Source organism: Erinaceus europaeus, chromosome 10 (assembly GCF_950295315.1).
Source record: "Erinaceus europaeus chromosome 10, mEriEur2.1, whole genome shotgun sequence".
Lineage (NCBI taxonomy): Eukaryota > Metazoa > Chordata > Mammalia > Eulipotyphla > Erinaceidae > Erinaceus > Erinaceus europaeus.
The window spans coordinates 75,991,341-76,015,222 of NC_080171.1; the positions used below are offsets into that span (position 1 = coordinate 75,991,341).

The following is a 23,882-nucleotide window of genomic DNA, read 5'->3' on the forward strand; positions in this document are numbered from 1 at the left end:
AACTACTGCAAAATATATACCTGAAAGCAGGAGTACACTAGAGTATGCAGTGAGTACCTCCCTAACACTTCCTCTCTGCTATTCCAACCTTTGGGTCCATGATTGCGCAACAATTTGTTTGGCTTTGTATGTTAACTCTCTTTTCAATCACCAGGTTCCAGATGTCATCAGGATGCCGGCCAGGCTTCCCTGGACTGAAGACCCCACCAATGTGTCCTAGAACTCCGCTTCCCCAGAGACCCACCCTACTAGGGAAAGAGAGAGGCAGACTGGGAGTATGGACTGAACAGTCTATGCCCATGTTCATCAGGGAAGCAATTACAGAAGCCAGACCTTCCACCTTCTACAACCCACAATGACCCTGGGTCCATGCTTCCAGAGGGATAGAGAGTGGAAAGCTATCAGGGGAGGGGGTGGGATATGGAGATTGGGCGGTGGAAATTGTGTGGAGTTGTACCCCTCCTACCCTATGGTTTTGTTAATTAATCCTTTCTTAAATAAAAGAAAAAAAATTACTGAATGCTTTGAAAAACTGTGCTCTTCAGTATTTACTATTTTCTTCCCATTGCCCTGATTTACAAGTTCATTATCTTCAGTAATATTAGGTTTTCTTCTAGTAGATTCACAATGCACTTGAGTTGTATGTGATCTGAGAAAAGACCTGTGCTACATCAAATGAAAAAACCACTCTTTGTTTCAAAATTAGTAAGAGGAAAATGATAATTTTAACAGCTTGCAACTCCATGGGCAATCAGAGCTGAAGTTGTTAATGATTAAGAAATCAAAGAAACTCTAATGCTATAATAGCTAAGTGTATGCATGATGCCTGTCACTAACACAGAAAATTTGGAAAATTATTAGGAATTTTTCCCCTTGGGGGTAGTGATAGCTGTTATTTAGAACTTGGACAGCTGTAACTCCACTGAAAAAATTCTATCTAATTCTGCTAATAATCTCACTTGTACAGATACTATATCATACAGTAAATCCTAACCACGGGATTTCCAAAGTAAACCAAATTCCCAAATAACTTGTCTACAATAATAATACTGTCCTCTTAAACTCTAAGATAGCAAGGAATCTTCCTCATTCTCTATAAAACCAGTATTTCTCCGTGTCCTGGTACCTGTGGGGCTTTGCTCGGTTTCCTTCATGCTTCTCTTGATCCATACCATTTGATACTGCATCTACTAATCTCAACCAAATCAATCCAATCAGTGCAACCTTGACATATTTCACTTCAGACTGTGTCCAGAGATGCCAGGCCTAGAATGTCAAACCCTCAGCTCCAATACTAAAGTGAAACCTTTCCTAGCTCATAGGAATCCTTAATTCTGTTTTGGGTGATACACTTACTAACAAAGCTATAGAAACTAGATATAGAACAGGACACAAGAGATAGGGCACATATGCACATGTATCCATAAATAATTGGAAAATATATATCTTAAAGTAAAAGTGCTTAATAGTTTGCAGTGACAATAAGTGTAGCAAGCAAGTAGAAAGAAATAAAAGATACCATAAAAGCACTTAATCAAATAGTTTCTACATAGACCTAGATACCCTGCTCACCTACCTCCTGTTTCACTTCTCTCAATCACTTTAAGTCCAACCTTGTCAGATAAAGTAAGGACTATAAATACTGGATAAGGGTAAGAGACTGACATATTTTAATGATGGCCCTTTTGGTCACTACCATCATCTGGGTACTAGTCAGGGAATCCTGGGATTCCCACATTGATATAATGGGCTTAGACCTCTAACAGATCCCTCTCTCTATCATCACTGGTCATAACCATCAGGAACAACATCATAATAAACCTTCTTGTGGGCCTCTACTGGACCTTGCCCTCAATATGGAACAACAATGGTAGGGACTGCCTCACTATCCGAAGGGAGGCTGAGTTAATGTACTCGGCCACTTGAGGAAGACTAGACCTGAAATGAGTGTAGCCTAGAATGTTCCTGGCTATGACCATGAACTGTGAGCTCTGACTGATGGATGCAGAGGTTACACAGGTTCCTGTGGTGAATAGGAATAGACACGGACCATAGGTCATATGGGTTTTACAGTTAATGGTATTTATGTACTTTTCCCATATCAATGAGCTACTCTCTGCCCTGATCCAACTCTCTAGTCCTATTTTTGAAACTAACACCATCTCCCCAGACAACCTATATGTTAGCCCACCTATATGTTAGCTGTGGGGCTCAGGCAAAAATTAGTAAAGTCATGGTCCCTTGAAATATGCCTAAAATAGATTTAATTTTTTCCAACATAAAGATCCTAAATATCATCTGTTATATTCTTACTTTTAGGTTCCTGATTATTAAACAATTTGTTATACTTTATATCTTAATGCTTTCCAGCCACCAAGTTGGCAGATGCTACCATGATGCCAACCTGACCTCCTTGGGTAGATGTGTCTAGGAACTCAACCCACCAGAGTCCTACCCCACTAGGGAAAGAAAGAAACAGGCTGGTAGTATGGATTGACCTGCCAATGCTCATGTCTAGCAGAGAAGCAATTACAAAAGTCAGACCTCTAACCTTCTATACCCCATAATGTTCCTGGGTCCATATTCCCAGAGAGACAAAGAATAGGAACATTTCCAATGGGGGAATGAGATACAGAACTCTGGTGGTGGGAATTGTGCTCCTTTTATCCTACAGTTTTGTCAATAGTTATTAATTCACTAATAAAAAGTAAAAATAAATTTAAAAAGAAATAAAACAAGAATCAAAGAATAGTATGTACTTGTCACTATATTCAACTAATAATACAAGGTGAAAAGATTTATAAGCTTCTAACAAACTAAATGAAAACTGAATTTGAAATGTCAGCTTGGGAAAGTCCCTTTGAAGAAGGTGAAATATGCACATAAATTTACTATCATGATTCTAACTCTAGAAAGAGCACAATCATTTGATTTGCTTGAATAAACACAATGTTGAGGTTATAGTTGGGCCAAGAGGCCAATGGTTTCTATTGGAATCTTGATATTCACATTGGAAAAATTATCCTAGGGAATTTTTCAGTCGATTTGAGACCTAAAATGAACCTAACAATACAAACATAATTAGATGAGAAGAAAATAGTAAATGTGAAGAATTACATTCTTTCAGATTAGTAACTGACTCCTTGGTGTCACACTGGGTCTTGTCTACATCTCAATGACTTCTAGCACCAACCCTGCTGGTTAACGACAATTTTTTTATCTCTTGAATTCTTGTTGGTGCTCTTGGAGTTTTTGTTTCTTTATTAGCACTACATCCATAATTGGGCAAGGACAGTAGAAAAGATTAAATTCATAGAATCTAGTCATATTAATTGCAGACATTTTAGTAGGAAATTGGGAAGCAGTAGGGAAAGAAGGTTGAAACATTTGGGTAAAATAAAAGTTATGTGTCATTAATTTAACAAATCCTTCACTCATTTAACATGAATCACAGATAATATGTTTGCTCAGCATTATCCAATGTGCTGAAGACACAATGAGAGAGGCAGACACAACTTCCTTAGTACATCAATTTCTTACTCTTCCTAGTATCGATAATTTAGGGTATGAGTGTTTAGAACCGATATATTCTTGCTAAAAGATGCATGACACTTCTCTTAGCTAAGGCTGAACTTCTCAGTTAAACTGATTCTGACCACATGTCCCCAACCTTTCCTTTATTTAGAGAAAGACATTTTGACTCAAAATGATGCAAGGACAACACAAATAAAAATGGTGTTGAGGCTCTATCTAGACAAAAAAAATGAATTAGTAAGCCTTTTGCATGTAACAAAATTAAATGAGCCAACATTTTCTTAACAGTAAGTACAACAGAATCACCAAATGAGATATTGCACAGTAATGTCTGTTCCAGAAAAGGAAAACACAAGCAAAAGTTGGACTGGGTGCGAGTATACTGCACAAAAGCAAAAGACTATGTGGTTGGGAGAGCATCAAAAGGACCTTGTGAGTATTACTGTATCAAAAATGTCAACAATTGTGATGCAAACCATTGCCCCCCCCAGTAAAGCAAAAATATAAAATGTCTACATAAGACTATTTCAAATGGTCTATAAATATTCATCACAAGGATATGTGGTGACAGTTGTGACTAAATTTTCTACAAATCAGTGTTATTAATAATTACTGGATTATATCATACTCCCAGAGATGTAAGTGATAGGGGAAGTAAACCAGAGAATTCTGTACCCCCATTCCACCAGGACCCAAAGCATTTGTCACCAGATATCATGTTTATGCACCATAACTGAAAAGGAAGGTAATACGAAAAATACCAGAGGCATTGTTTCTTGTATCTGAGAGAGAAGAGAAAAAAAAGTGGAAAGATATCCAAAAGTAGCAATTGATATAGGGGTGACTTAAGAGAGGAAGTGAATACAGGACCACTGAAAAAAATGGGGAGAACACACACACACACACACACACATACACAGAAGTAAAGATAAATCACACATGTACAAACTGCTGTATTTTACTGTTGGCTGTAAACCGTTAATCACCCCAATAAAGAAAGAAAGGGAAAAAAAAGATAAAGAAAAAGAACCTTAGATCCACTGCAGTTTCCAGTGGAGGAGATGAGACACAGAACTTTGGTGGTGGGAACCATATGGAATTATACTCCTATTATTTTACAATTTTGTTAATCAATTTAAATCACTAATAAAAAATTAAAAAGTTACTGGATTATAATAATTTATAATTGCATCCTTTTCAATGAGAAATATCTTCACAGCTGAGACTGCTGTGGTGGTATAGTTAATATTAAACACCTAAATCCAAAAATATAGCACCTTGTTCTCTTCCTTCTAAAGAATTCTACCATACTTGGTTACTGCAGAGCAAGCCCTAGGTGCTCTATTCAGGCAGAAAATTTTAGGCTTGCTGTGATGAATAATCTAAAGTAAACATAAGACCCTGGTCTACTTAAATTTCCTCATGCCAGATGTTGTATCTGCTAATCACATGGACTTTAATCTGCTCCTTTGTTTTGAGTAAATGGCTTGAGGATGGCTTCATCTTTTCAATTAAGCTAACTTCAGGCTCACTAGCATCTGTTTTTCAATAGGAAACTATTTCCATTTATTTTAGATTCATCGCTGTGCTCCATATGGTGGTGTTGATGGAATAAGAAGAAATTTCCCCTATCACTTTATCAAATCTTCAATAAATCTACATAATTTACAAAGCTATATAAAATAGTGGCCAGAACAGCTACCATGATTCAATTGCCTGAAAAACTGTGAGAACTAAGGAAAGGACTGCCCTACTCTCTGAAGGGATGATAGGTCATATTACTCTGCCACTCAGGAAGACTGGTCTGGAAATGAGTGAAGCCTAGAATGTTTCTAGCTGTGACTATGAACTATGAGCTCAATCTGACAAGGACTCAAAGGTTGTACAGTTTCCTGTGCTAAATATGAATAGATATGGGACCTGGGCTAGATCACTGAGGTAAAACAGTTAATTGCATCCTTACTCAAGTTTGTGAGCAACTCTCAGCCCCTAATCCTGCTTCCTAGTAATACTCCCAACTCTGACACCATCTTCCCAGACAATATTTCTAATCCACTCCTTTGCTAGAATCAAACTCAAGCAAAGATTATTAAGACACAGGCTACTAGGAACATTCATAAAATAGACTTCCTAGCTTCATTCTACCCGAAGGTCACACAATCATCAGCTCTATTCTTACTTTATGGTTCTGTTTATTAACATTTTGTCCTGCTTTCCATCTTATTGCATTCCAGCCACCAAGTTGCAGATGCTACTATGGTTTCATCCTGACTTCCCTGAGCAAATAATCTTATCAATGTGTCCCAGAACATCATCTCTCCAGAGCCCTATCCCATTAGGGAAAGAGAGAAATAGGCTGGGGGTATGGAACGACCTGCCAATACCCATGCCCAGTGGAGAAGCAATTACAGAAACCAGAACTCCCACCTTCTTTACTCCACACAGAATTTTAACCATACTTCCAGAGGTATAAACAATAGGGATGTTTCCAATGGACACAAAACTGTGTTGGTGGGAACTGTATAGAATTATACCCCCATTACCTTACAATTTTGTAAATCAATATTCAATCACTAATAAAACATAAAAAGTGTGTAAATTAACCTGGAAAAACCTAACTTTTATGGGGTGAAATGACCACAACACAACTTTAATTCTTTGGCTTTAAAAACAAGTCAAGTGGTGGTGTGCTCAGCAGATCATAAGTATTGTCATGTACAAAGACCAAGTTCAAGTCCCGGGTAACCATTGCAAAGAGGGGTGGAGCTTCACAAGTAGTGGAACAGTACTGCAGTTGTCTCTCCTTTCTGTTTCATTCTCTCTGTCTCTCATTTTCTGTCAAAAGAAAAAGAAAGCCACCTAGAACAGTGGAATCACTGTTGCAGGCACTGAGTTCCAGTAACAACCCTGGTGTTCTCCATTCCACCCCCCAACTGAAAAATAACATGTGAAATGAGATTGGCAAAATAGCTCACATGAATGGAGCTCCTGCTTTGCCAGGAGCAAAAAGTCCAAGTTTGAGTCCAGCCCCCACTGCTTTGGAGGAAGCTTCAGTTCTGTGGTGCCCTTTGCCCACCCCTACGCACCCTCGTGTGTGTGTGTGTGTGTGTATTGCTCTCTATCCACTCTATCCTAAAGAGTTAGCCAGGAGCATGTGTGCTCAACCAGATGCACTAAGACCCAACCCTGAGAGTTTTATAATGCTTCTTAAATACACCTATATATTAATAAATTTAAGAGTAATTATGACTTTGCTGATATCACATGATTTCTCATGCTTTGTCAACCTTTATAGCTCTGAAATCTGTTTCATAAGGAGCACTGTGAAAGCCTACATCTTGCTGACCTAAATCAGGCTTTTTATAATGTCTTTCGAAGACTTCCATTTTCATTAAAATTTGCTAGGATTCTTTGTAGCAAAGTTGCAGAAAGAAGTATGCATCCACTGCATTAGGTACCTTTTATTAAGGGTTTTTGTTATTGTTGTTGTTGTTTTTAATGAGAGACCAGAACACTGCTCTACCAGTTACAGTTAAGTTCTGTTTATTTCTACCTCTTTCATTTCATGTAGTGCTAGGAATAGTCTAGGACCTCATGTATGCAAATCACACTCTATATTTTACACATTCTACAACTGAGTGTGTACCTATCACTCTATCAAGATTTTGTTTATACTCAAGTCAAAGTATAAGTTTTTTTTTTTAAGTTTTACTTTGTATTTTTATTGCTACCAGGGTTATGTTTGGGGCTCAGTGCCTGCACCATGAATTCACTGCTCTCAGCAACAAACCCCCTCCCCTTAAATTTTATGTTATAGGACAGAGAGAAATGGACAGGGAAGGAGAAAATGAAGTGGGGAGGGGAAAATAGGAAGACAGTACACAAGACACATGCAAACCTGTTTCACCACTTATAAGGCTTCCCCAGCAGATGGAATGTAAGAACCCAGGTTTCTGCACATGGTAATGTGTGCCCTCAACCAGATGTATCACATATAAGTTATTTTTGAATCAACCTTTTCTCCTTGATCTCATCAACATCTTTGCTGTGCAGTGCTGTTATACACAAGTGCAGAGACCACATCATAAATTAAAATATGGAAATGCTACCACTAACAGGTAGAACATATAATAATTAAGTCATCTTAAATTTTCTTGTCACCAGGGTTTTGCTAATTGACAAATGACTGTACCATTCTACCATTCTTGTCAGGCTTTTATTTTTATTTTTTACAAATACAGTGTGAGAGACAGAGAAGGGGATACACATTGAAAGAGGAGAGACACTACAGTACCACTTCACTGCTCGTATGCTTCCAATGGCCCAGTGCTCTCATGTGGAGGCCAGTGGCTCAAATCCGACTTCTCACAAATAGTAGAGTGAGCTCTACCAGGTGAATTATTTTCTAGTCCCCCAACTTAATGTTTCATTGGCTCTGCATAAAAAAAGGATCTGCATTTTAAAAAATAAGATCGGAATTCTTGGCATTAGATAAAATGTCTTTATGTACGAGCCAATCTTGAACTGAACTGTTATTTTTTTTTCCAATCTGTAATCCTCTTATTAGAATAAGACTGTGGTTAAATAATTATCAGGCACCTATATCTCCAGTCTAATTAAATCTGTTCAAATCGAAATTAAAGAGTAATTATACTTGAAACTATAATCTCTAATTTTTAAAAATTTATTTATAAAATAAAATATCGACAATACCATAGGAGAGCACTACTCAGGATTGAACCTGGGACTGTGGAGCCTTAGGTATGAGAGTCTCTTTGCATAACCATTATGCTATCTACCCCTTCCCTGAAAAAAAAAATTTTTTTTTCTTTTTTACTTGCCACCAGGTTTATTGCTGGGGCTCACTAGGAATCCACTGCTCCCAGCAGCCATTTTTTCCCTGCCTTCTTCTCTTCCTCCCTCCTTCTTTTCGTTCTTTCTGTTTTTCATTTGACAGGACAGAGAATTGAGAGGGACGGGGAGAGGGAGAAAGACAGATATTTGAAGATCAGCTTCACTGCTTGTAAAGTGTCCTTCCTGCAGGTGGGGAGCAGGGGGCTTGAACCTAGGTCCTAGAGCATGGTAATATGTGCACTTAACAGGTGTGCCATCACGCAGCCTTCACCTCCCCAATAATGTCAAAGATTCTTTGTTTCTCCAGTCTTACAGAGCTCCGGTGTTATTTCTGCATAAAGAACAAATGTACTGACTTCATATATAAGAAAATCCCCTGGTCTATGATCCAAGTTACTTTTTGAATCTTATCTCCCTCTAAATTTCCCAACCCTATTCTCAGTCCTACTCCTGAAATAGTAACCTTATCAAATCTCAGGCCACTTCCAAAATCATTATGGACTTTACTCCTGTGCACTTTTGTTTATAATACTTCCCCTGTCTGAATGAATCTTTCCTATTTCCACAAATCCATGTAGTTATTCTCTAGGGCACTTTCCAAGCTTCCTAATCTATTGAAAATCCCTCTCATTTGCAATAGTTCTTTAATCAGAATTTGTTTTCAAATTGTATTACTTAAATTTATTTTCCATCTGATCCACCTTCTAAATTTTTAACTCATCAAAGCCAGGGATTGTGTCTTATCTGTGCATGTAGTAAGCACACAGCAAAGATTTAAATAGTTTGTGAACTAAATAGATAAAGAATATGCTCTTCGCTACTCAAGGAAATAGAAACTGATACCAAGAAATGGAAAGATATCCCATGCTCATGGATTGGAAGAATAAATATCATCAAAATGAATATTCTCCCCAGAGCCATATACAAATTTAATGCAATACCCATCAAAGTTACACCAAGCTTCTTTAAGAGAATAGAACAAACACTACAATAATTTATCTGGAACCTGAAAACACCTAGAATTGCCAAAACCATCTTAAGGAAAAGAAACAGAAATGGAGGCATCACGCTCCCAGACCTTAAACTATATTATAAATCCATCATCATCAAAACAGCATGGTACTGGAACAAAAATAGGCACACAGACCAACAGAACAGAATTGAAAGCCCAGAAGTAAACCCCCACACCTATGGACATCTAATCTTTGATAAGGGGGCCCAAAGCATTAAATGGAAAAAGGAGGCTCTCTTCAATAAATGGTGCTGGGAAAACTGGGTTGTAACATGCAGAAGAATGAAATTGAACCACTTTATCTCCCCAGAAACAAAAATCAACTCCAAATGGATCAAAGACCTAGATATCAGACCAGAAACAATCAAATACTTAGAGGAAAACATTGGTAAAACATTTTCCCACCTACACCTCAAGGACATCTTTGATGAATCAAACCCAATTGCAAGGAAGACTAAAGCAGAAACAAACCAATGGGACTACATCAAATTGAAAAGCCTCTGCACATCAAAAGAAACTATTAAGCAAACAAAGAGACCCCTCACAGAATGGGAGAAGATCTTCACATGCCAGACATTAGACAAGAAACTAATCAACAAAATATATAAAGAGCTCAGCAAACTTAGCAACAAAAAAGCAAATGACCCCACCCAAAAATGGGCAGAGGATGATATGAACAAAACATTCACCTCAGAGGAGATCCAAAAGGCTAACAAACATATGCAAAACTGCTCTAGGTCACTGATTGTCAGAGAAATGCAAATTAAGACAACACTAAGATACCACCTCACTCCTGTAAGAATGGCATACATCAAAAAGGACAACAGCAACAAATGCTGGAGAGGTTGTGGGGACAGAGGAACCCTTTTACATTGCTGGTAGGAATGTAAATTGGTACAGCCTCTGTGGAGAGCAGTCTGGAAAACTCTCAGAAGGCTAGACATGGACCTTCCATATGATCCAGTAATTCCTCTCCTGGGGTTATACCCCAAGGACTCCATAACACCCAACCAAAAAGAGGTGTGTACTCCTATGTTCATAGCAGCACAATTCATAATAGCTAAAACCTGGAAGCAACCCAGGTGCCCAACAACAGATGCGTGGCTGAGAAAGCTGTGGTATGTATACACAATGGAATACTATGCAGCTATCAAGAACAATGAACCCACCCTCTCTGACCCATCTTGGTCAGAGCTAGAAGGAATTACGTTAAGTGAGCTAAGTCAGAAAGATAAAGATGAGTATGGGATGATCCCACTCATCAACAGAAGTTGAGGAAGAAGATCTAAAAGGGAAACTAAAAGCAGGACCTGACCAAATTGTAAGTAGGGCACCAAAGTAAAAACCCTGTGGTGAGGGGTAGACATGCAGCTTCCTGGGCCAGTGGGGGGTGGGAGTGGGTGGGAGGGATGGGTCACAGTCTTTTGGTGGTGGGAATGGTGTTTATGTACACTCCTAGTAAAATGTAGTCATATAAATCACTAGTTAATTAATACGAGAGGGGGAAAATTAATTGTATGTCTCGAAGTTTTTCAAAACACAAACTGAATCTTTTTAATATATAGGCTGTGTAATTGATATGCATACTCTCTCAAAAGCCTAGACCAAGTAGATCAGAAGCAACCAATAGCACAGCTATATACAAGATACTGGGTACTGTACAACAAACCCTAACAAAGGGACTTTTCAAAGTTAACCCAATTACCAAATAATGTGATGATAACATTAACTATCGATTGTCTTTTGGAACCCTAAGACAGCAGGAACCTCACATCTCCACTATAGAGCCTCTACTTCCCCCAGTCCTAGAACCATTGTATAGGGCCCACTTTCCCGTATGCCTCTCCCAATCCATATCAAATAATATTGCATCTGCCGATCACAACCTAATCAACACAACGATTGCCACCTCAACATGTTTCACTTCAGACTGTGTCCAGAGACTTCATGTGTGGAATGACAACCCTTCAGCTTCATTACTTGGGTGAGACCTTTCCTTTCATAGTATACTCTAATTCCATCTCAGGTGGTTCACTTTCTAACAAAGTCCCAAAACCTAGATATACACCAGGTTCTGTGAGAGAGAGCATATGCTCACACATATCCATAAACTACTGCAAAATATATACCTGAAAGCAGAAGTACACTGGAGTTTGCAGTGAGTACCCCCCCTAACACTTCTTCTCCCCTATTCCAACCTTTGCGTCCATGATTGCTCAACAATTTGTTTGGCTTTGTATGTTAACTCTCTTTTCAGTCACCAGGTTCCAGATGTCATCAGGATGCCGGCCAGGCTTCCCTGGACTGAAGACCCCACCAATGTGTCCTGGAGCTCCGCTTACCCAGAGACCCATCCTACTATGGAAAGAGAGAGGCAAACTGGGAGTATGGACCGACCAGCCAACGCCCATGTTCAGCGGGGAAGCAATTACAGAAGCCAGACCTTCTACCTTCTCCAACCCACAATGACCCTGGGTCCATACTTCCAGAGGGATAGATAATGGGAAACCTATCAGGGGAGGGGGTAGGATATGGGGATTGGGTGGTGGGAATTGTGTGGAATTGTACCCCTCCTACCCTATGGTTTTGTTAATTAATCCTTTCTTAAATAAAAAAGAAAAAAAAATAAAAATAGGCAAAGAAAAATAAAGGAAATCTAATAATAAAAAAAAAAGAATATGCTCTTTCTCCAGCAGTGACTAGAGCTAATGCTTCAGGTAAGTTAGTAAGGTTACAGACTAGATGTGGGCAATCATCCTTGATCATTGCATTAAGTAGAGTAAACACACAGATCATCTCACCAAATATAGACTTTTTTTTCCCCAACAGAATACTGTATGCTGCATTGAAAAGAAAATTATTTCCTCGGTTGAGTTACAATGGTAAAAAGGGAGGGTCTTTTCATTTCATTCAGTCCAAGTCATGACACAACTGACATGGGATTAGTAGAGGTCTTTGACTTTATAACAGCCTTATGGAAATCATTTAACTTCTTTGGGGATGAGTGAAAAAACTGGGTCATTAGTGTTTTGATGGTTAAAAGATTGTGAGACCAGCCCAGAGTGAGGTTTTTTTAGTTCTAAGATCTATGATTCTATTCACTCATCCATCCATCCATCCATCCATCCATCCATCCATCCATCCATCCATCCATCCATCCATCCATCAATGAATGCTTGGGATCTCTTATATAAACTAATGCCTACAATTCCATGTCTATGAAAGTTAGAGACAATGAAAATGTAAGCTGCCCCAAATATTTTGTGATACTAAATATACTATGTCAAGAAATAATGTTTTGATGGATGATCAGTGAAAAAACCCTGAATACTGAGGCCAATTTCTCTAGTATTTGCTTAGAAGGTATGCCTTTTCTGTTTATCCTTAGTTTCCTTGTCAAAAAAAAAGTCACATAATTTAAAAGGGTCATAAAAGCTGAGAATAATTTTGAGAAAAATCTAGAAAATGTGAGTGAAATTTTAAATTATTGGGGGACTGTTTATAGTGAAAACATGCAATAACAGCAATATTCTTATACATTTGGGTATTTGTTTGGGGGAAAAAAAGGAGACTAAACATCTAAACAAATATTCAGCTTTGATCCACGATAATTCAGAGTCTACCTTTGTTTCTGCTGCATGGGTTGTTGTCTCATAGCCATATACTGCATGTCTTCTTGTAGACGATTAAGAGGAGAATCTGGTTTGACACGGATCCCATAATAATGATACTTGGAGTTTCCTCTTCATAAAGGAATAACAGACATTAGAGATACAGAAAGTTAGCCAAGCTACGATCAGCCACATAGGATATTCATTTAACTTTATTTCTTAAAAAATTCAACAAACAGAATATATTGTTATTATATGTTATGAGTTACCTTTTCTGGATACTTGTCCATTTTTAAGGAAGAGCCAATTGAAGAATAAAAATAAAATTCTGGATCAATTTTCTATATGCCCTAAAGAAAAGTCTTCCCTTATAAATTTTCTCTTAGATATTGGCCACAGTACATTTGTTCCATTTAAATCAGGATTTATTTTCAAAGTAATGTTTTAAATTTAATTCTGAATGTAGGGATAAGGAAAAATTAATGGCCAATCAAAAAATTTTAAAATATTTATTTATTTATTCCCTTTTGTTTCCCTTGTTTTCTTGTTTGTTTTTTTAAATATATTTTTTAGACTTTTAAAAAACATTTATTTATTTATTTATTTATTTATTCCCTTCTGTTGCCCTTGTTGTTTTATTGTTCTTGCTGAATAGGACAGAGAGAAATGGAAAAAAGAGGGGAAGACAGAGAGGGGGAGAGAAAGACAAGACACCTGCAGACCTGCTTCACCACTTGTGAAGTGACTTCCATGCAGGTAGGGAGCCAGGGGCTCCAAGAGGGAGCCTTAAGTGGGTCCTTGCGCATTGCACCACCTGTGCTTAACCTGATGCACTACAGCCCAACTCCCAGCCAGCGAAAATTAATAGGCTAAATGGTTGTACACTAGATAGGAATATGTTCTGAAATAGTTTTACAGTACAGAATAATTAAAAAGTATACTGTGTAAGTCTATAAAACTGTCAATCTGTAAAAGTTCTAGATTTTTTGTTTGTTTTATCCACAGGGACAATGAAATAAGATAACTTCTTTGATATAACATGAAAAAAATGCTACTTGGTATTTTGAAACTAGAGGGAAAAAAAGCAGGCACTTGATGTATAAATTTTGTAATATATGTCTGTTTTTTAAGGATTCATATCAGTTTTGCAGGTGGAACAAAATGTGTCACCAGCCATGGGGAATTTCTCTGTGACAATGGCAAACTTTCATCTGGAATAAAAAGGTCACAATTTCCCCCATTACAGAGAAAGTTCATGATAGATACTAGAAATTTAAAAAGAAAAAAAATTACTGAGTGGAATTAAGAAATTCCAGCAAAAGTAATTATTTTCATATGTTAATTTTCCAAGGAGAACAAAGGGGATTTTTAACAAATCTAAGAAAAGCTAGGTATCACTGCTTTTCCCATTTTTCTCTTTTATAGAAAGAAATGCAAGGGGTGTGCATTAAATATTTTATAGAAAAAGAACAACATTTTGTTTCTAAGATTACATATATATGTACTGGATGACTTAATAAACTATTAAAATCATCTTTTATACATAACAGTACCTTTTCTTTTTTAAATGTAAGGCTTCTTAGTAAAATAAACTAGTATGAAAACTTAATGTCTATGGAAAAAGGTCTTATACTTTCAGAGATTAGATTTTGTGAGCAAAATCCATGATAGGTAGAGGGAGGGACTGGGGAGAGAAAGAAGAAGCAAGTGAGGGAGTGAGCTTGCCTCAATATTGACACTGACTTCCTTTCTGCTCACTGGTTGGTTATCAGTAGAATGTGAGAGCTAAATAGTAGAAAGAATCTCAGGCACCTCACCTCTATTATTTTCAGTTTTTTTTTCACATTAGAGTTCTACCGTCATCATAATATAGAATTTGTTTAAACTTTCCCCAAGGGATTTCTTTTCTTCTGATTCTTTCAGGCTTTGCTCTGCATCCCTAATTGCAAATACTACATGCAATTTAAAAAGGAACAGGGGACCTAATTGTTACATAGAGGAGGAAGAAGGACAGCAAAAAGTAAAAGTTGCTATACTGCAATATGTACTTATTGAGTATAAATTTTACTCATTCATGAACCCAAACAACCCTAATTTTGTCCTTTTCTATTTTAAAGATGTGTTTTAAGGTTTGAATGGAGTCTCAAAAATAGGATCTATTGAAATCTCTTTCAGTAACAAAAGCAGCACAACAATACAGCTATTAGTATGCTGAATAAAGACCAGAGTTTCAAAATATTGGCAGAGTATGCATAAGAGTATGAGCCACAGTTAAGAGATAGTAGGTTAGAACCCACATAATGATTTTTATGGTTCTTAGAAAAAATAGTAGAGAAACAAAAATGTTGTTCTTAAGGGATCAAAAGCTAGTTCATTGAGTGTGAATATACAATCAGATTCTATAGTTTAAATTACACTGTCTTTGGAAATAGAAGCAAATGGAAAAATTGATGAGAGAGAAAGAGAAAACTATACCGCCAGCAACTTGAAAGCTATATAAATCACTTACAAGACTAATTCTTACTAGAATACTACAAAGCTATAACTTGTAACTAACTAAAGCTCTATATTTTTGTTATACTGTATAGCATCTTTACTTTTGCACATATAAATGTGGATTTCTGTAAGACTTAAGAAATAAAATCGTTCATATCTCTGCCTGGCCACTAAAAATATTATGATAGTTTGTAAAAATTATAGAAAGGTAGAAATGAAGTGCTGCAGTTCTAAGGATTGCTTTTATATTTTAGTGAAACACTCAAATCTATGAGTAAGAACACTCACATCTATTTCCAAACAAAGGAAACGGAGACTAAGAGGCTTCTTCACATAATTATATACTGTAATTTTTACTCTATACATGTATAGCTTCAGAATCAAGTTTTAAAAAGGCAAAAAAAAATTAGGTTAACTTAAGACCATGTCATTATGAAGGCTTCAACAACAACCACAGTCGTCAAGTTTTCCAAGTGATTTTTCATTTGTCTTCAGAAATAACAACCCCAGTTTACATTCTTACTATATTCACATGGAATTATTGTTTAGAAAGGTATTTCAATGTAATTAATCAAGAATCAAGAGATAATTTTCTATTTACTAGCCACTTCATTCTTTGCCTTTAGCATCTTTATTTTCAAAAAGAGTATAGTGATACATATATTAATTTTAAAAGCATCGAATATAAACCTTGCTCTTCTAATTTCTATGTGATTTTTAAAGCTCTGTAAAGTTGACGGTTGTGATAATACACCATTCTGGCTTGGCAATACTCTCTGTATAATGAATGATCTTTCCTTTGCTTGAAAATTTCTATGAAATGAGTTAATTCTTGATTTTATTTACACACTATCTTTAGTCAAGTACTTTTGCTTGAACAGTGTACTGAACTACCAGAGTTTATAGAGAAGGGAGGGCTTTAATAAGTCTTAATCTTTCAGTACTAACCTAGTTCCCAATCTCCTGGTTCGCAGGCCCATAAAAATTGATCTTATTAGTTTTCCAAAAGAAGCAGCATTGACTGGGTCCAGTTTGTGTTCCTGACAGTGTCGAAGGTAGTGGTTGTATAGAGTGCTTCTGGGAAGGCTAACTCCTTCTGCTGTCTCATAATTATCCAACAGCCACTGGAGCTAGTGGGAATAAGACAGAGTAAACAGAGAAACCATATAATTTACCCAAATGTAGACAAGACTGCAAACAAAATATACAGAAACACTTAGAAGACATTCAGCAAACCACACTGTAGGGTAAACTGTTGTAATTCAGAGGCCAATGTTAATCACTTTGAAATTCTTAAAAACACTGTTGAATATCTGAAGATCATTTCTGACTTTACCACGTATGAGCCTTCCAATATATAAAAACATCTACATACATACTAATTTTGCCTACAGTGGTTGTGATTTTGGAGACAAAGCACCTCCTCAAATAATCTTATTTAACTAATTCCAAATACAATTTATAACCACATCAGAGTCAAACATGTTACCAAGACTTGAAGCAAAATACATATGGCATCTTCAAGTTGCTGGTTTATTACAAAATATGAACAGCATGCTGCCTTGTAAGAGTTTTTTATACTAAAGCTCTACTTGTTTTTATAAAATCTATTTTCTTATCTAAAATTATTACAAAATCACAAAGTAATATACTAGGACAAACTCTATAAGCATAGGGAAAAAACTTCACTTGCTTCTTCCCCAGAGGGAAAAAGTTCACTAGACATTAAATAAATGTGTGTAATGAAAGGTAACATTTATTATAACCATTTTGTTTTATTTTTTCTACTCAAAGCAAGGATTTTTCAGAAATTTAGAAGGAATATTACAGTGTAATATTACTAAATAGTAAAGCCATATTTTTAAACTTGTGGTTTATACATTAAAGTTCTATGTTGCTTTACATTAAAAAAATAAATCTTGGGAGTCTGGCGGTAGCACAGTGTATTAAGTGCACGTGGAGCGAAGCACAAAGATGGGCTTAGGCACGGATCCGGCTCCCCACCTGCAGGGGAGTTGCTTCACAGGCGGTGAAGCGGGTCTGCAGGTGTCTGTCTTTCTCTCCCCCCTCTGTCTCCCCTCCTCTCTCGACTTCTCTCTGTCCTATCCAAGGACAGCAACAGCAACAACAATAATATTAACCACAACAATGATAAAACAACAAGGGCAACAAAAGGGGAAAAATGGTCTCCAGGAACAGTGTCATGGTGCAGGCACTGAGCCCTGGCAATAACTCTGGAGGGAAAATAAAATAAAATAAATCTTTAATGTACAGAAAGTGCAAGTGGGGGCTGGGCAGTGATGCACCTGGTTAAGCACACAAGGACCTGAGTTCCAGCCACTGCTCCCCACCTACAGGGGGGACATTTCACAAGCAGTGAAGCAGGTCTGTAGGTGTCTATCTATCTTTCTCTCCCCTTTTTTCTCCCCTCCCCCTGCTCTATCAATTTCTCTGTCTTATCTAATAAAAAAATTAGGAAAAAATGGCCACTGGAAGTGGTGGATTAATAGTGCTGGCAATGAACCCCACTAATAACCCTGCTGCCAATATAAAAGGAAAAGTGTAATCAATTTTTAGAAAAATAAAATATAGGTTTATACAGTATTTTGTTTAAACATTAAAAAAATAAATTGTTTATTTACAAAAGGAGAGCTGAGGGCTGGTGAAATAGCTCACTTGGATAGTGTCTTGATTTGCCATGTGTGTGAGCCTGACCCCCACCACACTGAAGGAAGCTTTGGTGCTCTGAGGTGTCTCTCTCTTCCCCCTCCCTCTATCTCTATCTAGGAAAATAAATTAAAAGAACTGAAAAAGATTTAAGCTCACATAGCTTTTTTGTTTTTTCCCCTCTAGGGCTATTGCTGGGGCTCAGTACCTGCACCACAAATCCACCGCTCCTGGAAGCTATTTGTTTTCCCCTTTTGTTGCCCTTATTGTTTTATTATTGTTGTGGTTGTTATTATTATTGATGTCATTGTTGTTGGATAGGACGGATAGAAATAGAGGAGGGAATACAGAGAGGGGGAGAGAAAGACAGACACCTGCAGACCTGCTTCACTGCTTGTGAGGTGACCCCCCGCCCCCACAGGTGGGGAGCCAGGGGATTAAAATGAGATTCTTAAGCCAGTTCTTGCTTCACACTGTGTGCTTAACCCGCTGTGCTACCACCCGATGCCCCCAGATATTGTTTTAATGTGCTTCAGTCTGGCCTCCAATACCCTTTCTGAGTTCAAGCTTTTGTTATATCCATAAAAGCAGAAAATATGTCACATTACTTACCTCAACAAAATTTCCAGACCATATATGTGGGGTGAGAAAGGTTGATTTCTTAACTACAGGTATAACCCAAAGGGCCATTTTATGGAGCACTATGAGGCAGTCAATGTGTTAGGCACTTAGTGAAGGCAAGATGAACTTGATCGTATGCCTCTTTATTCTGGGAATTTACAATTGACATCCCAAAAGAGGTAATATGCACCCTCAAATAAATGAAAGGATCCCTCCATTTTGTTTAAATAGTTCATTGCTTATAGTCAAGCTTAGAACCTGGAATGTTCATCTCATGACAAGAAAAATCATTAGAAATCTCTGGATTATTGGCTATAATTATGACAACCGAATTTTTCAGAACCACTTTAATTTCAAATATTCCTACGTGGTTAAACTTATGTTGTTAAACAGCTTAGAAGACTTTGCTGCCGGGGGGTCGGGCGGTGGCACAGTGGGTTAAGCGCATGTGGCGCAAAGTGCAGGGACCGGTGTAAGGATCCCGGTTCGAGCCCCCGACTCCCCACCTGCAGGGGAGTCGCTTCACAGGCGGTGAAGCTTGTCTGCAGGTGTCTATCTTTCTCTCCCCTTCTCTTTCTTCCCCTCCTCTCTCCATTTCTCTCTGTCCTATCCAACAATGAATTGCATCAACAAGGGTAATAATAATAATAACCACAACGAAGCTACAACAAGGGCAACAAAAGGGGGAAAAAATGGCCTCCAGGAGCGGTGGATTTATGGTGCAGGCACCGAGCCCAGCAATAACCCTGGCGGAGGAAAAAGAAAAAAAAAAAAAAAAAAGACTTTGCTGCCGAGCAGAATACATTTACAAATGAAATTCTTATTCTGATCAGGACTACTTAAAGTTCTAAAAAACCATGAAGTTTAAGTATCTGAACCAAGAATTATGAAATTCATGTATAATACTGATAGACTGTTCCTATAAAAATTTACGATTTTTGGGAACAGGGCAGCAGTGCACCAGTCAAGCATATACATTATCATGTGTAATGACCTGGGTTCAAGTTCCCACTACCCACATGCAGGGGGTATGCTTCACCAGCAGTGAAGCAGTTCTGTAGGTAACTCTCTTTCTCTGACCTTTTCTGTCTCCCCCTTCCTCTCTCAGTTTCTATCTGTCATAGCAAATAAAATTTTTAAAAAAGGGAAAATGACTGCCAGGAGCAGTGGACTTGTTATGCAGGCATCAAACTTCAGAGATATTTCTTGTGAAGTAAATAAATAAGATAAAATAATGTATTTCTACAAAATAATCATTCAATGTTATACTAATAAGAAAGTTGGGGTCAAAGAGTTCATTTTATACGAGTCATCTATAGCTTTACTGCCGTAAACACGTTTTCCAGAGGCATTTATACATGATTTCTGAGTATTCTATATGGCACACACAGTGCTCACTTTTCCACATTCATTTTGGGTAAAAGAAAGGAAGTAGACTTGATTAGAAAAATAACTTATAAAGGCTCAGGCTTGAAATATGCTCAGGACAGGGGTCAGGATGTCTCTAGAGTGTTTCTTTCTTTTATTTTCTTTTTTTTAAAGACTGTTGATTACAAATGCAAATGAAAGGGGTAACATTAAAAGTGTGGCACTAAGAATCTGGCTCACATATTGTATTCATGTGTTCCAGCTTTGTAAGATGACTGGGCTCTGAAAGCACTGTTTCCTTACTTGAGTAGTGAGTGTCAGGGCAGTTCTAGTGGACCACTAGCCAGAAACGCTGGCATATATGTGCATGTGCATGAACATATTAAGAACACAGAATTTTAAAATAAGAGTATAGAATATAAAATGTCTTTTAAAAGATAAAGAAATATAAAAGAAACACTGAGGAAAAGTCCCCAGAGAGGCAGATATATAAAATATATAAACAGTGGTTGAAAGCCAATAATATTTTACATCTAGTGATCTTATCTACAAGCATGAAACACAATATGTAAAAGTTACATATGCCAAAGACACAACTATACAAACATCTCTATATCATGTTAAGATATGTGTAAAGTGAAAGTTATAATAGAATGCTCTAAAAAAGAAAAAATTAAAAAATTGAATATTCCTTCATTTTCTAACAGAGAGAATGCAAATTCAAGAGAACGCTTTTCTTCAGATAAAGGGAATCATGAATTTTATAATATTAATCTTTTATCCAAGAGCATATAAATGGTAGATATAGATGTGTAAGAACATCCCTTTAAAAATCTAAAAGGCTAATAAAAATTGTCCAGATACAGATAAAAAATTTCTGTAAGGAGCTGATTGTTTATTACTTTTTGAACAAATTTTATTACTTAGAAAGACAAAAATGAGTTTACTAATTTCTCATAACAAAAAAAACAGTTTTGCACATGAACATTTATAACTGAATTTTAAGAAATTAAAATAAAATATGATAGGTACTATGCTATCTTTTATTAAGTGAATACAAGAAATATTAAACTTAGTATTTTTAACCCAAAGGTATACTTACATAAATAAGTTATTAATCAGACTAATCTTAAATCAAAAATCACTTTTTTCAGAGACAATATAATTATAGTTTAATATAATTTATTATTATATTAAATATGGTTTAAATATTAAAGGGGTCTAAGTGTTATTTCTCAAGCCCTAATGTAGAGATGAAACTTGAATTGAATTGGCCAGCTATTTCTTTTGAAATAGCTAAGCAAGTCAAATAATCTAGACTGTTTTGTAAATCGAATGATTTTGTTCTGTAGTCTTATATTCTTTATTTCTACATTTTTTAAATTATAGTTTGTGACCTATATTTTACATATACATGCATATATGTGTATTTATATTTACAGTGGCATGTATATATGTCTATGCATATGCATATATATGAAATGATCAGTAGAATGGTGGCTGTAACTTTGACAGCAGCAAAGTTACATTTGTTGCAGCCCTTGTGTACAGTAGGAGGCACTTTTCTTCCTTGCCAGAAACCTGGAGATCACTTTGGAAGAGCAGAAGGAGGTCAAGTGGAGGTAAAATCCCTGAAGGATGGAGGTAGCTGTGTTGCAACATGACTACTTCAGCTAGGAAACTTGCCAATAAGCATATAACCTCAGGGCAAGTGTTCCTAGAAATTCCCTGCCTAAATGGAAATTGGATTAGGCTCTACTAGATAAGATTTTGAAATAGTTGGGCATTATAATCTACATTCTATATGCCAACCTTTAGCCGTCAAGTTCTGACATAGTGATGAAACTATAAACCAGACATCTGAGTCTTAAACATAGTAAGAGAAAGAATTAATTATATTGGAAGTGACAGTTGGTAGTTAAGTGTAACCTAAAGGCATACGCTCTGAACGTGCTGCACAAAGGAACTTAATGCTTGTTAAAAGACAAATTCCTTCCTTCACTTTTGCCTTCAGTGATGGGTATGGTATACCCTGTAATCTTACAATCTTCTAAATCATTATTAAATCACTAATAAAATACCTAAAATAAATTCAGGGGATGTCATAAGTTTAAAAAATGTATTTGAACACTGGAATTCAATACCTTAACATTTATCAATTTAGAAGTAAACTTACTATTTCTTCTACTCTTGTATAAAATGTCTTACAAAATATGTTTGCATTTATGATTTTAGAAGCCCATAAGATGTCAGAGAAACCTGTAACCTTTAACTTTAAAACCTGATTTTTCTACTAATGAACCACATAAATTCATCGAAAGGGGAAACCAAGATAATTGCATCTTTCAACCTTTGCATTTAATCTATATTAATCAGAATAGATTAAGGAGGATGAACTGTTTCAAATTTTCCCAAAGGGAAATGCTGACTGACAAATAAAAAAATACCTATTTCATTCCTCAATTAACATCTGAATGTAAATTTGGCAAAACCCAGATGGATTATTATCCATTAGGATTCATTTTAAGTTTAGTTCACTGGTGATATGCGTTTGGACAGATCTTATTTCTGCCATAGCTTATATTTACAATATAGCAAAATCAACAGAGTGAGTATAAAACATGATTTTGCTTTGAGCTAAATATACTTTAGCAGCTAAACAATAAAAATCATAGAACAATTATTTCGTAGATTGCAAAAAGGATATAAATAAATGACTAAAGCTTTTTACGTACTTAAAGTGGAAATTTAAAAAATGAACAAGCCAAAGAACATTTTGTGAATACTGGGAACAATTGGGGGCTAGGAGGTGTCACACCAAGTAAAATGCAAGGATCTCCACCTGAAGCAGGTCTGCAGGTGTCTATCTTTCTCTCTCCCTCTCTATCTTCACTCCTCTCTCAATTTCTCTCTGACCCATTTATCAAAAAAAAGTGGGGGGGGGGTGGGGGGGGAATAATGGCTGCCAGGAGCCCCAGCGAAAACCATGGAAGAAAAAAAAATATATATATATACATACACATACTGGGAACAATTAATTTAAGAACATTCTGCATTCTAACTTATGATCTAAAATATCTCAAATTGGGTACAATATAACCATTAGGTGCCAATTTATATTAATTACAACTGAGGAATGAAAGATGAATATAAATCTGTAATAAATAGAAATTAAAACATTCTAATTTGATTTGGGCTGACTATACATCATTCATCCATAGTATATTCACACACAACATAATTAGTAATTAAGCATTCAAAGACTGAAATCTATACAAAACCAAATCAAAAGTACTACTCTAAAATACAAGGATATAAATGATATTATCCTGGGCTACTATAATTTAAAGGATTAAAAAGTTACCTACTCTTAAAGTTGCACACAGTGAGATAACAAAGTGACCATATATTGTCTATCTCATTCAGATGATATGCAGAGAATGAACACTTTCTACCACCGATATTCACATACTGGAGCAGCAGAACAATGCATTTTAAATTCTCAAGTAAATACACTCATATTTGGCACAGATATAACACTAAATATCTGTTCCATTCTATTATTTGTTTCTTATATCCATTCATTCAATAAGCATTTATTGCACATTTAATATGTAATAAGCACTGTTCTTGAATGCATAAATCCATATTCTAATGGAATCTGTCACTGAATACCTGCCTGCCTGCTTGCCTATGAGATTAAACTACTGAAACAACTG

At 36.5% G+C, this 23,882-nt stretch overlaps 1 protein-coding gene across 4 annotated transcripts in view; it reads right to left on the bottom strand.

The window, feature by feature from the left end:
- RFX3 (regulatory factor X3) overlaps positions 1 to 23,882 on the bottom strand; it is a 351,181-nt gene that overhangs the window by 105,234 nt on the left and 222,065 nt on the right. For all 4 annotated transcript variants that reach the window (XM_060199778.1, XM_007525730.2, XM_060199779.1 and 1 more), the window contains 2 exons: positions 16,456 to 16,637; positions 13,024 to 13,143 (listed from right to left, as the gene is read on the bottom strand). In XM_060199778.1, coding sequence (XP_060055761.1) covers positions 13,024 to 13,143; positions 16,456 to 16,637 — 302 coding nt within the window. The remainder of the gene's footprint in view (positions 1 to 13,023; positions 13,144 to 16,455; positions 16,638 to 23,882) is intronic.